Source organism: Dermochelys coriacea, chromosome 4 (assembly GCF_009764565.3).
Source record: "Dermochelys coriacea isolate rDerCor1 chromosome 4, rDerCor1.pri.v4, whole genome shotgun sequence".
In the NCBI taxonomy this organism is placed as follows: Eukaryota; Metazoa; Chordata; order Testudines; family Dermochelyidae; genus Dermochelys; species Dermochelys coriacea.
In genome coordinates this window covers 139,838,229-139,853,088 of record NC_050071.1, presented here as the reverse complement: position 1 = coordinate 139,853,088, position 14,860 = coordinate 139,838,229, and the positions used below count along the sequence as shown (strand labels likewise).

General features: G+C 38.6%; 1 protein-coding gene across 1 annotated transcript in view; it reads right to left on the bottom strand.

The window, feature by feature from the left end:
- Positions 1–215: 215 nt before the first annotated feature.
- ATRN (attractin) overlaps positions 216–14,860 on the bottom strand; it is a 262,010-nt gene continuing 247,365 nt past the window's right edge. The window contains 2 exon segments of the mRNA XM_038398370.2: positions 216–5,722; positions 7,152–7,266. Of these exon segments, the coding sequence (XP_038254298.2) occupies positions 5,598–5,722; positions 7,152–7,266 (240 nt within the window). The 3' untranslated portion in view covers positions 216–5,597.

Here is a 14,860-nt window from a genome sequence, read left to right as displayed (position 1 = left end):
TGAGATTCGCAAGACACAATGAAAAGGCAGAGCAAGAAAAGTGCTCCGAGTTAGGAGGTGGAAGGAGAACCATCCAACCCGGATGTACGTCATAGAACTCAACCCTCCTCTGGCTATGGGTCTAGCGTCTCTTTACAAACTAAGCTAAAAAAATACCCCAATGTCTGCTTGAAGGGGAGAAAAAAAGCAGGAAGCAAAATAAAAAGACATTTTAATCAGATTTCCTACTTTTTATTTCAGAAGAAAATTTTGCATTATTTACTTTTTATTTATTTACATGTACTTCACATTTATGTTTAAAATGCACTGACTTCCCATAATTCTCTTGTTCCTGCTTAAATTAGCTGTTATTTTACAATACAAAAAATTATACCAAAAAACTGCAGTCCTAAATGTGTGTATGTATAACACCCACAATCCCCAGCAATGAAATAGTTTACAATACTTACTCGGTATTTACATATGAATGCAATAAACACTAAATTATACATATTAACAAACTAAGCTCGAGTCAGAACATAGATAAGGACTGTAAATAACTAGAGAACAAAAAAAATTAAGACTGAATTAGTTCAAGGATCTTAGTGTAAAGAACATTTAGTGTGCACAAATTTCAGAGTAATATAAAATCTATTTTTATTTTTTATTTTTTTAAAAAATGGACTTATGTATTTTACACTCTTCCACAAATAGATTTGTGGTGGGTTTTGTTTTTTTTCCTGGTGAGCATTTTGGAGTGGGTGGATAACACAGGGGGAAATGTCTTTAGTACCTGGAAGACACACAAAGGTAGTTTATTGTTTTAGAAAGACAGTAAATTGGGCAACAATCATCCTGATCCAGAAGCAGAATAAACAGCATGTGTACTATTGTAGACATTACTGGCACGTGATGAACTTACTTATTTCAAGCAACTAAAACGGAAAGCAAGGTTATGACTAAAATTATCTACAGCATGTCAGAAAAGTGAAAGGATCTCTTAACCTTCTCTTGCCTCCACTCCATCCCAAATATATATTCCAAAATGGAGACGGAGATGCACCTTTGCATATGAAATATGCACGTTTCCTTCTCAGAACCTGATCTTCCAGCTTACTTTAGGAATCCACTGTAAAACAAACTGTTACACTCTCAAATGAATATTGAAGATTTAAGATTAAAAAACTGCACAGAGATTACTATGGAAACGTAGATGGCTTAGTTTAAAAGTCGCTCCTGACATGTACGATCAGTTTTTATTTTAAGTTCAGTGGTGGAGCATACATATTTACAGATCTGATATTTAAAGAATTGTGGCAAACCAAAAGCCAGCAGATTCAAAGTTCCATTTGACACTCCATCCTGAATTTAGGTTTTTATGAAAAAGAAAAAAATATCTCTAACATTCATGTCACTTCAGGACTGAGAATCAGCAGTCTTTGGCTTCACTGGTTTGTGTGAAAATCTTAATGTTTTATTTCAGTCCCTTGGGGAAGGGGGCCATGGATTTCACTAAAGGGTCATTTAAGCTAAATTTAGGACTGGCGAAATGAACAGCCATTTGAGAAAACACCTAAACCCAGTAAATATATATTTTGGTACAGTTTTGCCAGACCGAGAATGACATACAAGAACAATATTTAGTATGCATCCTACCTTTAAGGAAGTATATATCTGGCACAAGATGCCTTTTATGGCCTGTCATTCTTTCACTATACAATATCACCATATTTTGGTACATTACATATTGGGAATTCACAGGCACCATACACATCTGTACATTGGCATTTTTGGTACAGTATGTTTTTAAGCCGATAGCTCTAAAAGAGACTTAATGGTGGGTGTACCCATAAATCTTCCTCTGTATACAAATTACTGACCAACATGACTATAGGGTCTGCTGTACCCTATCATGCATGATAAAAAAAATCCAAATGAAATTCTGGTGAAAAAAACTGGAGCAGGTTTATGAACAAAAATTGGTTTCAATTAATGTATTTTTGTATCCAGTGGCACTGACTTTTCTACATTAAGGAGGTTGCAACATTTCCAGTTAAAACAACACCTAAAAAAAAACCTTTCTCAAAGAATAAAAATCTTCCCAGTGAACAGTGTGAGACCTTGTATACCAAATTTCACCCAGGGTTATAAAACCCCAGAAAATAGTGATTTGGAATGGAATCACTAGCACAATCTTAATGAGAGAGACTTGGACAGCACACCACCGACTTAATAATCTCATAATAGTGGCTGCTTTAAGAATAAATATATCACCTGTTTCTAACTGTTCTCTTTTTAAATGGAAGAGCTGTATTTTAAACTACTTTGCTTATATTGTTCAAGTGAATGCATTTAAATACATAAAAATGTCAGGTTATGCCTCCTTGCTTTCTACTGCCAGATATCAGGCATTAATCTGATGACTTTTTAAAGCTCTGGAAAGTTACCTCGTCATCATATGAAGAAGTTAAGACAAAACTCATACATCATTTAAAATGCATCAAAAATACATTAGATATTTCTGTTTTATATACACGCTAACTCTGTCCACATTCTGCACTACTGTATAGTTTATTTACAAGTGCAAAATCAGTGTGTTATTTTTCACTTATTTACAGATTCTCCCATGAAATACAGGTGGTGGTTGTTTTTTAAAGAATCCCCTTTATGACCCCTCCAATCATCCACTTTTGATGTTGGTACATTGATGAAACACCCACAGTTTGTTTTCTTCCCCCCAGCCCCTCCCCCTCCTCTCTTCACTCCTTCCCCCGATAATTTATTTTGAACTGGGATGAAACTCCTTGCAGCAGAGATATGTATGAGAGTTCTCTTTTCGCTTGTCCGTATGGAGATAAGATACGGAGCAGGGCTAAAGCCTAAAGGATCTTTTTGTTTCATTTATATTAATAAAGTCTTATTCCTCTATTTACAGTTTTTGGCTCAATTAAACTTAATATCGATCAATTTTGCTTGTCTTCCTTATTTTTAACATCTGCCCCTTAACTCCTTTCTTGAGAGTGTTCTGGGCACACTTCCACTATAAGCAATTGAGACACAACAATCTGAGCATAAGACAATTCTCTAAAAAGGAGCAGAAATGTGTGGGGTTTTTTTTTTTAAGTAAAAATAATTTCACTTAATGGCCCCCCATTTAGCAAAGCATTTCTTTACCTAAGCATAGGCATAACTTTAGGCACCTGCTTAAGTGCTGTCCTGAATAAGTATGGACTTAAGCATAAAGTTAAAAGCTTTCCTGAATTGTAGCCAGTGTTTGTTTTCCCAGTGTGATGGGTAATGGGGTAAGAGTCTATGAATACTAGATCTGCATCTGAACTGAACATTTGTGAGGTAATTAAAATATAGGGGGGAAATTTTATCTTGTGTTATTTCTCCGGTGTGGTCTAGCCCGGGGCAGCCCTATAAACAAGAAAAGTTGCAAGTTCTTTTGGGAGGTGACTCTGAGGTAATCTGTGCACCAGCTAACATTAAAGTTGACTAAAAACGTTCACCCCACAAAGTTTCTCCTTATCAACCCCTCCTCAGCACATTTAACTTGCAGGTTTAGAAATAGCTTTTAAAAAAAGATGTGTTTTTAACAAGAATTTTTCTGGAGTAGTGTTGTATTTGTTAGGAGAAGGATTCATAAGTGTTTTTGTTTGTAGGTTTGCGGCCCACCAAGTTCCAATCTTTACCACCACCACTGTTGTTCTGAGATGCACAGTGATTTATTTTCCTATTTAAAAGTTACATCTCAAAGAAAGAATTCCAGGTTTTGCAAAAACTGATGGATACGTTGTAGACTGCCAAAAACACAAAATAAAAAGAAAAAAAGATGCAGTTACTTCAGTTTTATCTTGGGAAGAGGGCTCTAACATCAAACAATATTCAATAGTTACTTTGCAGTTAATATTTTTCCCCCTCAATCAATTTATTTTTCAGTTAGTAAATACCCCAGCTGAAAACAGACTCGAGCCCAGTGTTCTGAATAGAACTGAACTTACTATAGTTATTGAACAGCTATACCTTGTTTGATACCTTAACGTAACATCTATGCGTCAGCATCAACATCACAACTACTCTTGGCTGCAGTGTGGTAACAAAGTCTGTTAGTTAACAGTTACACTTTGGTTTTAAAAGCACTGGCAATACCAAGAATCTGCACCTCCTCTTATGTCAGATTCTAATGATTACAAGGTAAGCCGAATTTTGAGTCTAATAAACCTTATCAGCATCATTTTGAGGCTCAATTGCAAAAAAGAGTTAGAACGTATAATAAATCCCTTGCTACACTGAGCCCTCTTCAGCAACTACTGAGTGCATCCTATCAGCAGTAAGTCTCCCTCACATATCTAAGGCAGCTACCCCACACCATACAGTCACTGGGGGCAATTCAAGATTGAACATTCAAACATGAGGCCGAACAGAGCTACTATGTTTTTTAAAATTAAAATCTTCAGACCAACGGGGCCTAGAGGAGCTGCTCCAGTCCCTTAAGAGGAAGTGCTGAACAGCAACGCTTCTGACCACTGATAGGGTGCAGACCTTGTTCACAAGAACAGGGAAGGTCAAAGGGGCAGAAAAGGACTCAAAAGGTAACACCAAGTGATAATTAGGTAGCAGGCCACAGGTACACACAACTTCCATTTATGCCAGCTGGTGAAAACAGCAGCGTTCACATAAGATACAGGAACTCAATTCCACTTTCCCCCGCAAGATACTGCCACCAGGTTAAGTAGTTTCTTGGGTGGGAAAATGCCCTCATCTTCCCTGACTACAAATGATGCATTACAAATGGCAGAGATTGCCTTGGGTGACTAATTAATTTTTACAGAAATATAGGAACACAATTATGTAAAAACCTGCGTGTACTAATTCCCTCACTTCCTAGATCTGCTTAAGTCTAGGCACTTGTATGCATGTATTTCAACTGGGTTAAGATGACAGAAACACGAATGCTTTAGAAAATGACATTCAACTTTGTAAATATTGGACTCAGAGTAAGCAATGTACAATATTCAATCTTGGCTTCATTCTTTCCTATCTTGATGCTATATATTAAGCTGGGCCATAAATGACAAAAAGCACTAATTAAATAATGTGGGAATAAAAAGAAAATCTTTGAAATTACTACATCTGAAATGAAAACAACAATGAAGTTTAATATTGTGTTGAGGGCTGAGACGTACCTGGAAATGCTGCATCTGCCCCCCTCCACCCCCTTGGCTCAGTTTGATATTTATGTACTATATGTACATGTACTATAATGCACTTTCCATGCATAAACCTGAGTGTCATTTATGTTTGTACTGTTTTATTCACACTGACCTTCAGTGGTGGTGATTAGAGGTTGCTGGACCTGAAATAATTTTTTTTTTAACCGGGGGAAAAAAAGTCAAACCATCCTGTGGCATATGTCAGTAAAACTTAAGTGGAGCAATTGTCAAACAAAGCCAACTATCAAGTATATGAGAAAAAAGGCTGGGTTCAAGGAAGTTGCGTTTTCCATATATTTTTAGTCTCTTGTGTGTCACAACTGTAAAATCTTTCTTCTCCTCCTCCTCCTATGTGTTACTGGTGTTTAAAACCCTAGAGAGGCAGTTTATGATGTCCATGCATCAAATACAGGTTCCTGGCTGTGCCGGGGGCTGTTGTTTCCGATTTCGTACTGCTCCTGATTTCTCTTTGTAGGCAATCGGCATTTGCTGTGAAATGTCCACCAAAGCACTGGCCACTGCAAGACCTGAAGCAGTAAATCAAGGTGGTTACAGAAGTGAAAGTCTAAGGACTGCAGTTGCATAAAATCTTATCCAAAAAGTGATTTATTTATTTTTATAGCAGCATTTTGATTTGCAGATTAAACTTGATGGGGTACTCTGAAGCAAGCTATTCAATAATGTACATTTCCATCAAAGCAACTGCTTCCTGTCACCCGCCAAAGATAATCCTTTGAACATAAAAACCGGGATATTCATTTAAACCGCTTTTATTGGAAGCAAGTAATCATGCCACAGAAGAACAGCAGTTTCCTCAAAGCTCTTGGGGATGGCAGGTCCATTATGCTTTACCAGCAGCCTGCAACCACACTTTCCTGGTCTGAAAAATAGTCACCCTCCCAAAATAACCACAGATGAGAGAAAACCAAAGCGTTTACTTGGATCTGGCCTCTATTTAGTTCAAATCCCTAATTATCCCCCATTGTACAAAACTAGAACTCAAAAGCAATTTATGCCCTCTTCTAGTCCCTTCCTCCCTTCACCACACTTACTAGCTTTGCTGATTGCTAAAGACAAAGATCTTGTCCTGACTGTCCTCCAGCTGCAGGCAACAGAAGCTGTTCCAGAGGCTATCTATATCTCAGCTCCTCACAAAGGAGCCATTAGCTGAGGGGCTGGGAAAAGCTTGAAATTTTGGGGGGACTGTGTGTGTGAGAGAGAGAACAATCGCATCCAACCTGATTCAGCTCATATAAAGTGTTAGGACAGGAGTGGGAAGAACAGCATCTTACTGCCCCATGCTCCCATCAGAAGAGAGAAAGAAGCAGGGCATGGCCTTTGAAAGTCAGACAGGTGAACCTTTCTCTGTGGGGGGAGTTGGGGATGCAAATAAGGCTCTTTTAAAACTAACTATTGAAAACTTCCAGCCACTTGTGGCCCCTGTATTTTTCCCAGTGACTGGTGTTCAGATGAAATGTATCCCTACTTCTTCTAAAATACCCTGAGGGGAAAACAAAAGACAGACACCACAGTATATGGCTCTAAATTTTCACCAATGATTACCTTGCACAAGCTCAGTGACAAGGGATCAAACCGCAGCTATAACAACTCTAGCATTTTCACGGTTAGCAGAAATTGTCTGGCGAACCCTGCATGCCGTTTGTTTAGGGCTTAATTATGCCACCCTAACAAAACTGAGTAGTTCTTTACTCTGCAAGTGAGCCCACCCATTTCAAAGAGCTGACTGGAGGAGTGAGGTTCAACCCAACTGGAGTCAAACGGAAGAATCTAACCCTTAGTAAATTAGGTTACCTACCCTGTAAAATAAATTCCCACTGACTAGGGAATTTTATATATTCCTGAATTAATCTGTAAGACTCAGAGATCATGGTGATGGGCACAATATAAATACCTACACAGATTAGAAACATGTCAAAGCATAATGATATCATTCACCTGACTGCCCTGGTGGCGGGATACCTCCCATTCCTCGAGGCAACCTCACAAATACTGAGAGGACAGCTGCTCTGTTTCCAAAACATGGCTCCAGCGCGATGGGTTTGGGAACAGTCTGTAGCAAGAAAGAAATAACATTGTTTGTTTGTTACCTCCCTGTTCCCGCACCCTTTGTCTGTTAGATTGTACATTAAAGCTTCAGGGCACGAACTATGACTTTATCTATGGTTGACTAGTGCCCAGAACATTGTTGTCAAGACTGAAATCAATATTATGACAATCATAACCCTAATCACCATAAAACACAACACATTTACTTAATGAAGTCTAGTCGTTAAAAATCAAGGCTTGCACAAAGCTTCTCTGTATGAAGTATTACACTATTTACTCTCCTCGCAAGGGGTTCCAAGGGATATTTACTGTGTGTGTGTGTGCGTGTTTGTTTGTATAAGATATAACTATGAGAGACAAGGATGATAGGTGAATTAATAAGTGCAAAGGGGAAGATTGCCAAAGACACAGAGTAGTTTGTCACCCAGCGCTCACTGACGGTGAGTGGGAACTGGGCGTTTGATCTTTCTGCCATTAAGAAATCTCCCCCAGTGTATTCCTATTAACATTGAACATTTAATTTGAAAAGATCAACAGCTAATTTCAGGGGGCTTTGTTACTAAAAAGACAAGGTAATAAAAGTGACATGCTTATCTGCCTTTTAAAAGTAACCGCATGATGCCGATATTAACATAGGTTATTACCTGACCCAGCAAATAGGCCCTGATCCTGCTAACACTTATGCACATGCTTAATTTTACTATGGAACAATTCCGCAGTAAGTAAAGAACGTGCAAGTATTATATAAACTTCAGAACTCAGGTACTGAGGGCGAGCTCTTGCCTCATATCAGCAAGTAAGCTGAGGTGGACCTTCTATATGTTATGCTCAGTGGCTTCTAGTTTCCTGTTGATTATGAACACACAGCACCTAGTGGCTTCTTTGATACTAATGAAATACTTCTTGCTTACATGAAGGAACAATCAGTTGCACACATACAAAATGGGAAATGACTGCCTAGGAAGGAGTACTGCAAAAAAAACACTTGCAAAAAAAAAAAAAAAAAAAGCAAACATCATTCTGGGATGTATTAGCAGGAGTGTCATAAGCAAGACATGAGAAGTAATTCTTCCGTTCTATTCCGTGCTGATTAGGCCTCAGGTGGAATACTCTGTCCAGTTCTGGGCGCCACATTTCAGAAAAGATGTGGACAAATTGGAGAAAGTCCAGAGAAGAGCAACAAAAATAATTAAAGGTCTAGAAAACATGAGCTATGAGGAATGATTGGAAAAATTGGATTTGTTTAGTTTGGAGAAGAGAAGACAGAGGGGACATGATAACAGTTTTCAAGTACATAAAAGGTTGTTACAAGGAGGAGGGAGAAAAATTGTTGTTTTTAACCTCTGAGGATAGGACAAGAAGCAATGGGCTTAAATTGCAGCAAGGGAGGTTTAGGTTGGACATTAGGAAAAACTTCCTGACCGTCAGGGTGGTTAAGCACTGGAATAAATTGCCTAGGGAGGTGGTGGAATCTCCATCACTGGGGATTTTTAAGAGCAGGTTGGACAAACACTTGTCAGGGATGGTCTAGATAATACTTAGTCCTGCCTTGAGTGCAGGGGATGGGACTAGATGACCTCTCGAGGTTCCTTCCAGTTCTATGATTCTATTTCATTAGGCATAAAATTGTAATACTGTATTTAAAGGCTCAACGGAAACTCAGTATAATCCAAGACTCTAGAAAGGGAACAGGAATCAAACAATGCAATTAAATTACTGGTGCCTAATAAAAAAGGATACAACAGCAAACAAAATGAAACTTTAAACTATTTTCATATTTCATATTAACCCTAATAATTATGATGATTTATTAGTCTTTTTGCAAGATAAATTAGTATTTCACAGCCTATAACATAAGAGGCAGTCTGTAAAAATCTGCAGTCGTAAACAAATGAAACTCCCCTTCCCAAAAGAAAAAAAAAAGGATCAAACTCCAAACAATTTTTGTTCTACAAAGCAACTGAGCATATGTGTGTGTGTGTGCTATATTATCTGACTGGCAACTCAATTACTAGGGGTAATGGAGAGAGCACAGGGAAAGCTTCTTGGAAACTGAAGCAATACACTACATCCAGCCTTCTACCCTACCGAATGGAGAGGAAATGCTGGGCATTTAAAAGTTTCTTGGCAATCTCTGAAAAAGAAAAAAATCCAAGCAAACGTATTCCTTCCATTATCCAAAAATGCTACTAAGTGTGTGGGGTGTAATTTAGTGCTGCAGCATAAGCCCGGCGCTTAATCTTACTCTAAGTGTTAGCAACAATAAATAGCAAAGCCCCAGGAGAATACAATGGCATGGAACAACGCAGTGGGGTGAACGAAATGTTGGCGCAACATACAGAACTCATTTGTTTTATGATCAAATTTTAATTTATTCTCTTTGCCCCACCCTTGGATTATAAAATACCTTTGCTACTCCATTCCTTCCCCAAACGTAAATGCTAGATGCTACCCTTTTCAAATGGAAGCATTATAGATAACCTGCAGTCTTGTGCAAGTGATTCAGCAGATAGCCATCTTCCTTCTGCCAGTACTGAGCCAAAGCCTTGTAATAACGAGGATGCGCTGTGCTGCTGGAGGCGATATCTTTTTGGGTGTGATACAGAACACATCCTGAGCTGCTGTAGTCACTCAAAATTCAATGCCACTTTCACAAGAGGGAGGTTAACCCTCATACTCTGGTTAATTTCTAAATTAAAGTATGTGCATTGTGTTTCCCTACAAAAAGAAAAGGAGTACTTGTGGCACCTTAGAGACTAACAAATGTATTTGAGAATAAGCTTTCGTGAGCTACAGCTCACTTCATCGTATGCCATAGCTCACAAAAGCTTATGCTCAAATACATTTGTTAGTCTCTAAGGTGCCACAAGTACTCCTTTTCTTTTTGCGAATACAGACTAACACGGCTGCTACTCTGAAACCTGTTTCCCTACATGTCTACTTCAGGTTTATTTATTCATGGAATTTGTCTCTTCCTGCATGAAACTGACCCGAAAAGCTGTGTGCTGTTAAACAGCTGTCAACTTTTCACCACAGAGATGGGTGCATTTCTGTGGTGAATCAAGAGATTTGGAAATATACAATTTGTACAATTGAGGTCGCCACATTTATTGTTTTAGGATACATTTGGAAGAAAGGGGTACAATAAACACACAATCATGTTGCTTTGGATAACTCCAGAATAAATGCTATGTACTGCCTACCACTGTGCACTGTTTTGCTAAGACAGGCTGTCAGTAGTAATAACACACACAGCATATAAAACAGAATCAAGTTTTGTGAATTTGTTTTTGACAGCACCAACTCAGTCACCTGCTTTTGGAACTGTGACTCACAATACACCTCATCTTCAGCTTAATTAGTCAGGGCAAAAAGCAAAAACCAGGGTGGGGATATGACTCATGCATCAAGCGATGGTAACGTTAAGTCTGATGTAGGCAATGGGTCAGCCTGTAGAGAAGGACATACTATGCCCTCTGTTACATCTGGCAGCTGATCACTGAAGTCTGGGGAATGTGTTCTACATAGATTTAGACAAACTAGTGAATAAGTCAAACAGCAGTTTACTGGCTATTTTGATTGTGATCTCACAACTGCCTGCAAAGCTGGAGCTGGCATCACCATGGGCCTAGACATTACCATGTTACATATTGGCCTGTCCCACATCGTGAGGGAGTTTGACGCACTAGTCCCATATTCATACGGGCCACACCAAAGAAGCTTCTCTCGTTGGTAGCACATGACAGGGTTTCCAACTGGGTCAGGAACTATCTATAACCATATATTTGTACAGCACTCAACACAATAGGGCCCTGATCGTGAGTGTGTTCTCTAGGTGCTGCTGTACAAACAAACAATAAGCAGCTGCCAATCGGGAGAGCTTGTTCAGACTTCATCATGTTATTACTTCTCTGCCACGGACAGACATAGTCCAAAAACAGTCCATGTTTTTCCCCCTCCCATCCAGTAACCAAAGCATTAACTTGCTCAGCTTCCTAATTTTCCCCTTCTTTTCCATAACAGAAATTACAGCTACCTTCAGCCATCTCCCCTATGACAAAAGCTCCAAATGCAAACTCCCCCACTTCCCTTGGAGACAGAAGCCCTATGTTATGAGATTAGGGCTGCAAACGGTAGGCCACCGAATTCTCACACTGGAGATCCAGGCCATCATTTCAAGATCAGAGGGAGGCAGACACAGTGTGGATACTGAGGAAGGCTTGCAGTTTTCCCTTTTTGCGATAACGAATTAGTGTTTTTGTCTGATAAATGGCTGCTATTTTCCTCTTAAAATATGGCTCTCCAAACTTTGCTACACCTCTCAGTAGTAGGTTCACCATAAAAAAAATCACTATGGGGACTCTGACATTGAGTATTTTGCTAAGCCTATCACTGAAATATAGAGGCAATTCCTTTTTATTGAAAACCTAATGATACAATAAAAGTGCACATTATGCAAATCTATGCAAATTAGGTGCAGCCCTCAGACTCTTGGCATATCACTAGTGCTGCCGTTGGTGTTCAAACACTTGGATGTTACATTTTAAAATCACAAAAGGTCTCTCAGTTGGAACAGATGGCCAGGGATTGTCGTTAATGGGATACAAAAGATTTCACCTTTAGGGCACTGGTTCAAATGCATGTTCCTATCACTGCCATCTGATGGCCCATCAAATATGAGTTGGTGCTCTGAGTCCACACATCACATAAGCCACAAATGGCACCCTTGTTGGCAGTTTCAAATGCCCCAAGGAGTGAATGGCAAAGAGACTTATTTCCTTCAGGTTACATCTGAGAGGTGGTCAGCGTAGGAGAAGCTTGCAGTGCTTCTGCCAATGCCATATCTGGTCTGTGAGGAGAGGGGACTTCAGTCTCCAAGACTGTCAATTTGGCACTTTTCATCAATGCTTCTCCCCGCTCCTCCCGCCCCTTAAGGAAAAATGTAAATGTGGCCAGAATGACGACTTTGCACAGGTGGTACATTGAACCCTTCTGCTGCTAAATGCCTGCACTGGCTCACCTCTGCCATTAAAGCTACTATTAAAGGAAGTGTTGTTTTTTTTGCTGAACAACAAAATGCTAGGAGCCAAGGTAACTCAAATTTTATAACCAAGTCATGTCACATGATAGTCATTCCTAGATCCCATAACAGACACATTTCTGAGGGCTGAACTTCAGTGTCAGGAAATGATGAGGCTCCATTGATTTTTATTGGCCAGAACAGCCATGGGTTTTGCTCTGGTTAATATTAGAAAAAGTGCCCTTTTTATAATGTAATTTTAAAATTAATGATACCTTGTTAATTATTGAGGATGTAAAAAAAATCTATTTTAGCATTTCTTCAATAAAGCTGCTATATTGACCAGAAATGTTGTGGACACAAGCCAAGTAATAAGAAAAGGAGTACCCGTGGCACCTTAGAGACTAACAAATTTATTAGAGCATAAGCTTTCGTGAGCTACAGCTCACTTCACGAAAGCTTATGCTCTAATAAATTTGTTAGTTTCTAAGGTGCCACGGGTACTCCTTTTCTTTTTGCGAATACAGACTAACACGGCTGCTACTCTGAAGCCAAGTAATGTTTTTGTTTGCGTGTTGATGTGTGCATAATATGTAGAGTGTTCAGAGAATTATACAAGTTAAAAATGGTAAAAGTCTCAGTTTGGTCATCTAATTAATCCATCTCCCATGGCAATATTGTTCCCACACTAGCAATACATTTTGTAGTACTTTCTCTAGACTAGTTTTAAATGACTCAGGTGAAGTGTCTACCACCAGTTCCCTTGAGAGCCAGTTTCACAGCCTACTACATCTCACAATCAGGCATCATTATGTGACGTTTAGCCTAAAATCTCTTTTTATTTCATTCCATTATTTCTATTTATACAATTAACATACAACACATTCTAACAGTTAATAACACTTATGAAAACTAATGACTACAGATAATAAATATTCTATATAATTTAAAACACTGAACAGCAATTTTATTTTTCTAGAACACATTTTAAGTATACTGGAATGTATAATTCAGTTACCATGCAACACTGACAGGCCAAGCCAATTGCTTTTCAAACGTAGTAGGACAAAATGTATTTTTAACAACGTTCTTGTATGGCTTTGTAAATAGTCCCAAACCATTACATGCTTTCAATTTCCAGTAAGGATATGTGCCTCACAGAGTTTCTTAAATGGAAGCAGAACCTAGGGCATTATTATTGAAATAGTTAAACAGAGTTTCAGCTATGCTTCAGATGACTTCACTGTGTAGAATAGTGTCATGCTAAGTTTCCCAAGTTTTTTTGAATGGTATGATTGAAAACTGACCAAGCATTCATAAAATAAAACATAAGCAATTTTGCATAAAAAGAGGGTATAAATGAAGTTCTAAAAAAAATCACATCCCCAGAGTATTTCATGTGCTTTCTCATATGGAGACAAATTAACTTCTTGTAATTATTTGAAGTGCACAATTCTAAATTAAAAATTCATATTCATCTTTGAAACCTTGGCCCTGATATTTAATTAGAAGCTGGCCCACAGTAAATCAATCTTTTTTCTTGAATTGTTCAGCCCATTTCAATATTGGGTTTCTATGTCTGGAGTTTAAGAATATAATTTTTTAAAAAGGTGCTCAAGCCTTCTGGGCTAGCCCTAGCAGAGTCAACATATGGGCATGAGACACTGATTCATCAGTATCTTGTATCAGAAATGCAAATGGCCTCAAATGAACAGCAGAAAGATCAATGGGGAGTTATACCCAGCTACATTTAATAAATAACCATCCCACTTTTAATGCAAGAAGCAAGCATTCAATGCAAGGTCTACATGAAGGGAAAGATTAGTGTCAGGAGAACTTGCAATGTTCCCAGGCAATGTTAAATTACAAAACCTTCTGGCCCCATAACGTTCTCACAAATAAGGTAACATTCGCATTGATTCTGAAATTCTCCACTGCTGCCCTATGGGTAGTGTAAGACAAGGCCACAGCATACAATACGGCCAATATGCATGTGACAAATGTTAAAAAGTTCACCTTGATTTCACATGTACCAGAGGGTAGTTATGCTATTAATTTCAATACTAGGTTGCTTTTTATAATAAAAGGTGCACATAAAAAGGATGAAACAGCAGTCAGATGATCTCAGACACAAGACACTTAACACAACTTCTGTGCACAAAGGAATGCAAATAGGTCCTCTCCAACAGTTTTCAGAAGCTGTTGGTGTTATTAGTGTTTCAATCGGAAAATGTACTCATTGCTGCCAAAGGGAAAGAAGAGTTTAAAAAGACCCTTTTACTCAAAGCTTCACAGAGTTTGCTTTCTCTCGAGCCACATCCTCCTTATCAGCTAAAATCAGGGTAAAAGCATTTCCAACTGCATTACTGGTCAGTTTTACTGAAAATATCAGCTTTTCAATTTTATTTATAAATACTTACCTCATACATTTACAAAATGTGGACACAGTTAAATCTTGCCATCATTCCATTTACCTACCAAAATGTATACTCAGGGCAGGGGAATGAACCTTTGCAGTCACACAGTCAGGACAAACAGCAGATCACAGAGTGTCACTACCAAATGTTTACTGCATACC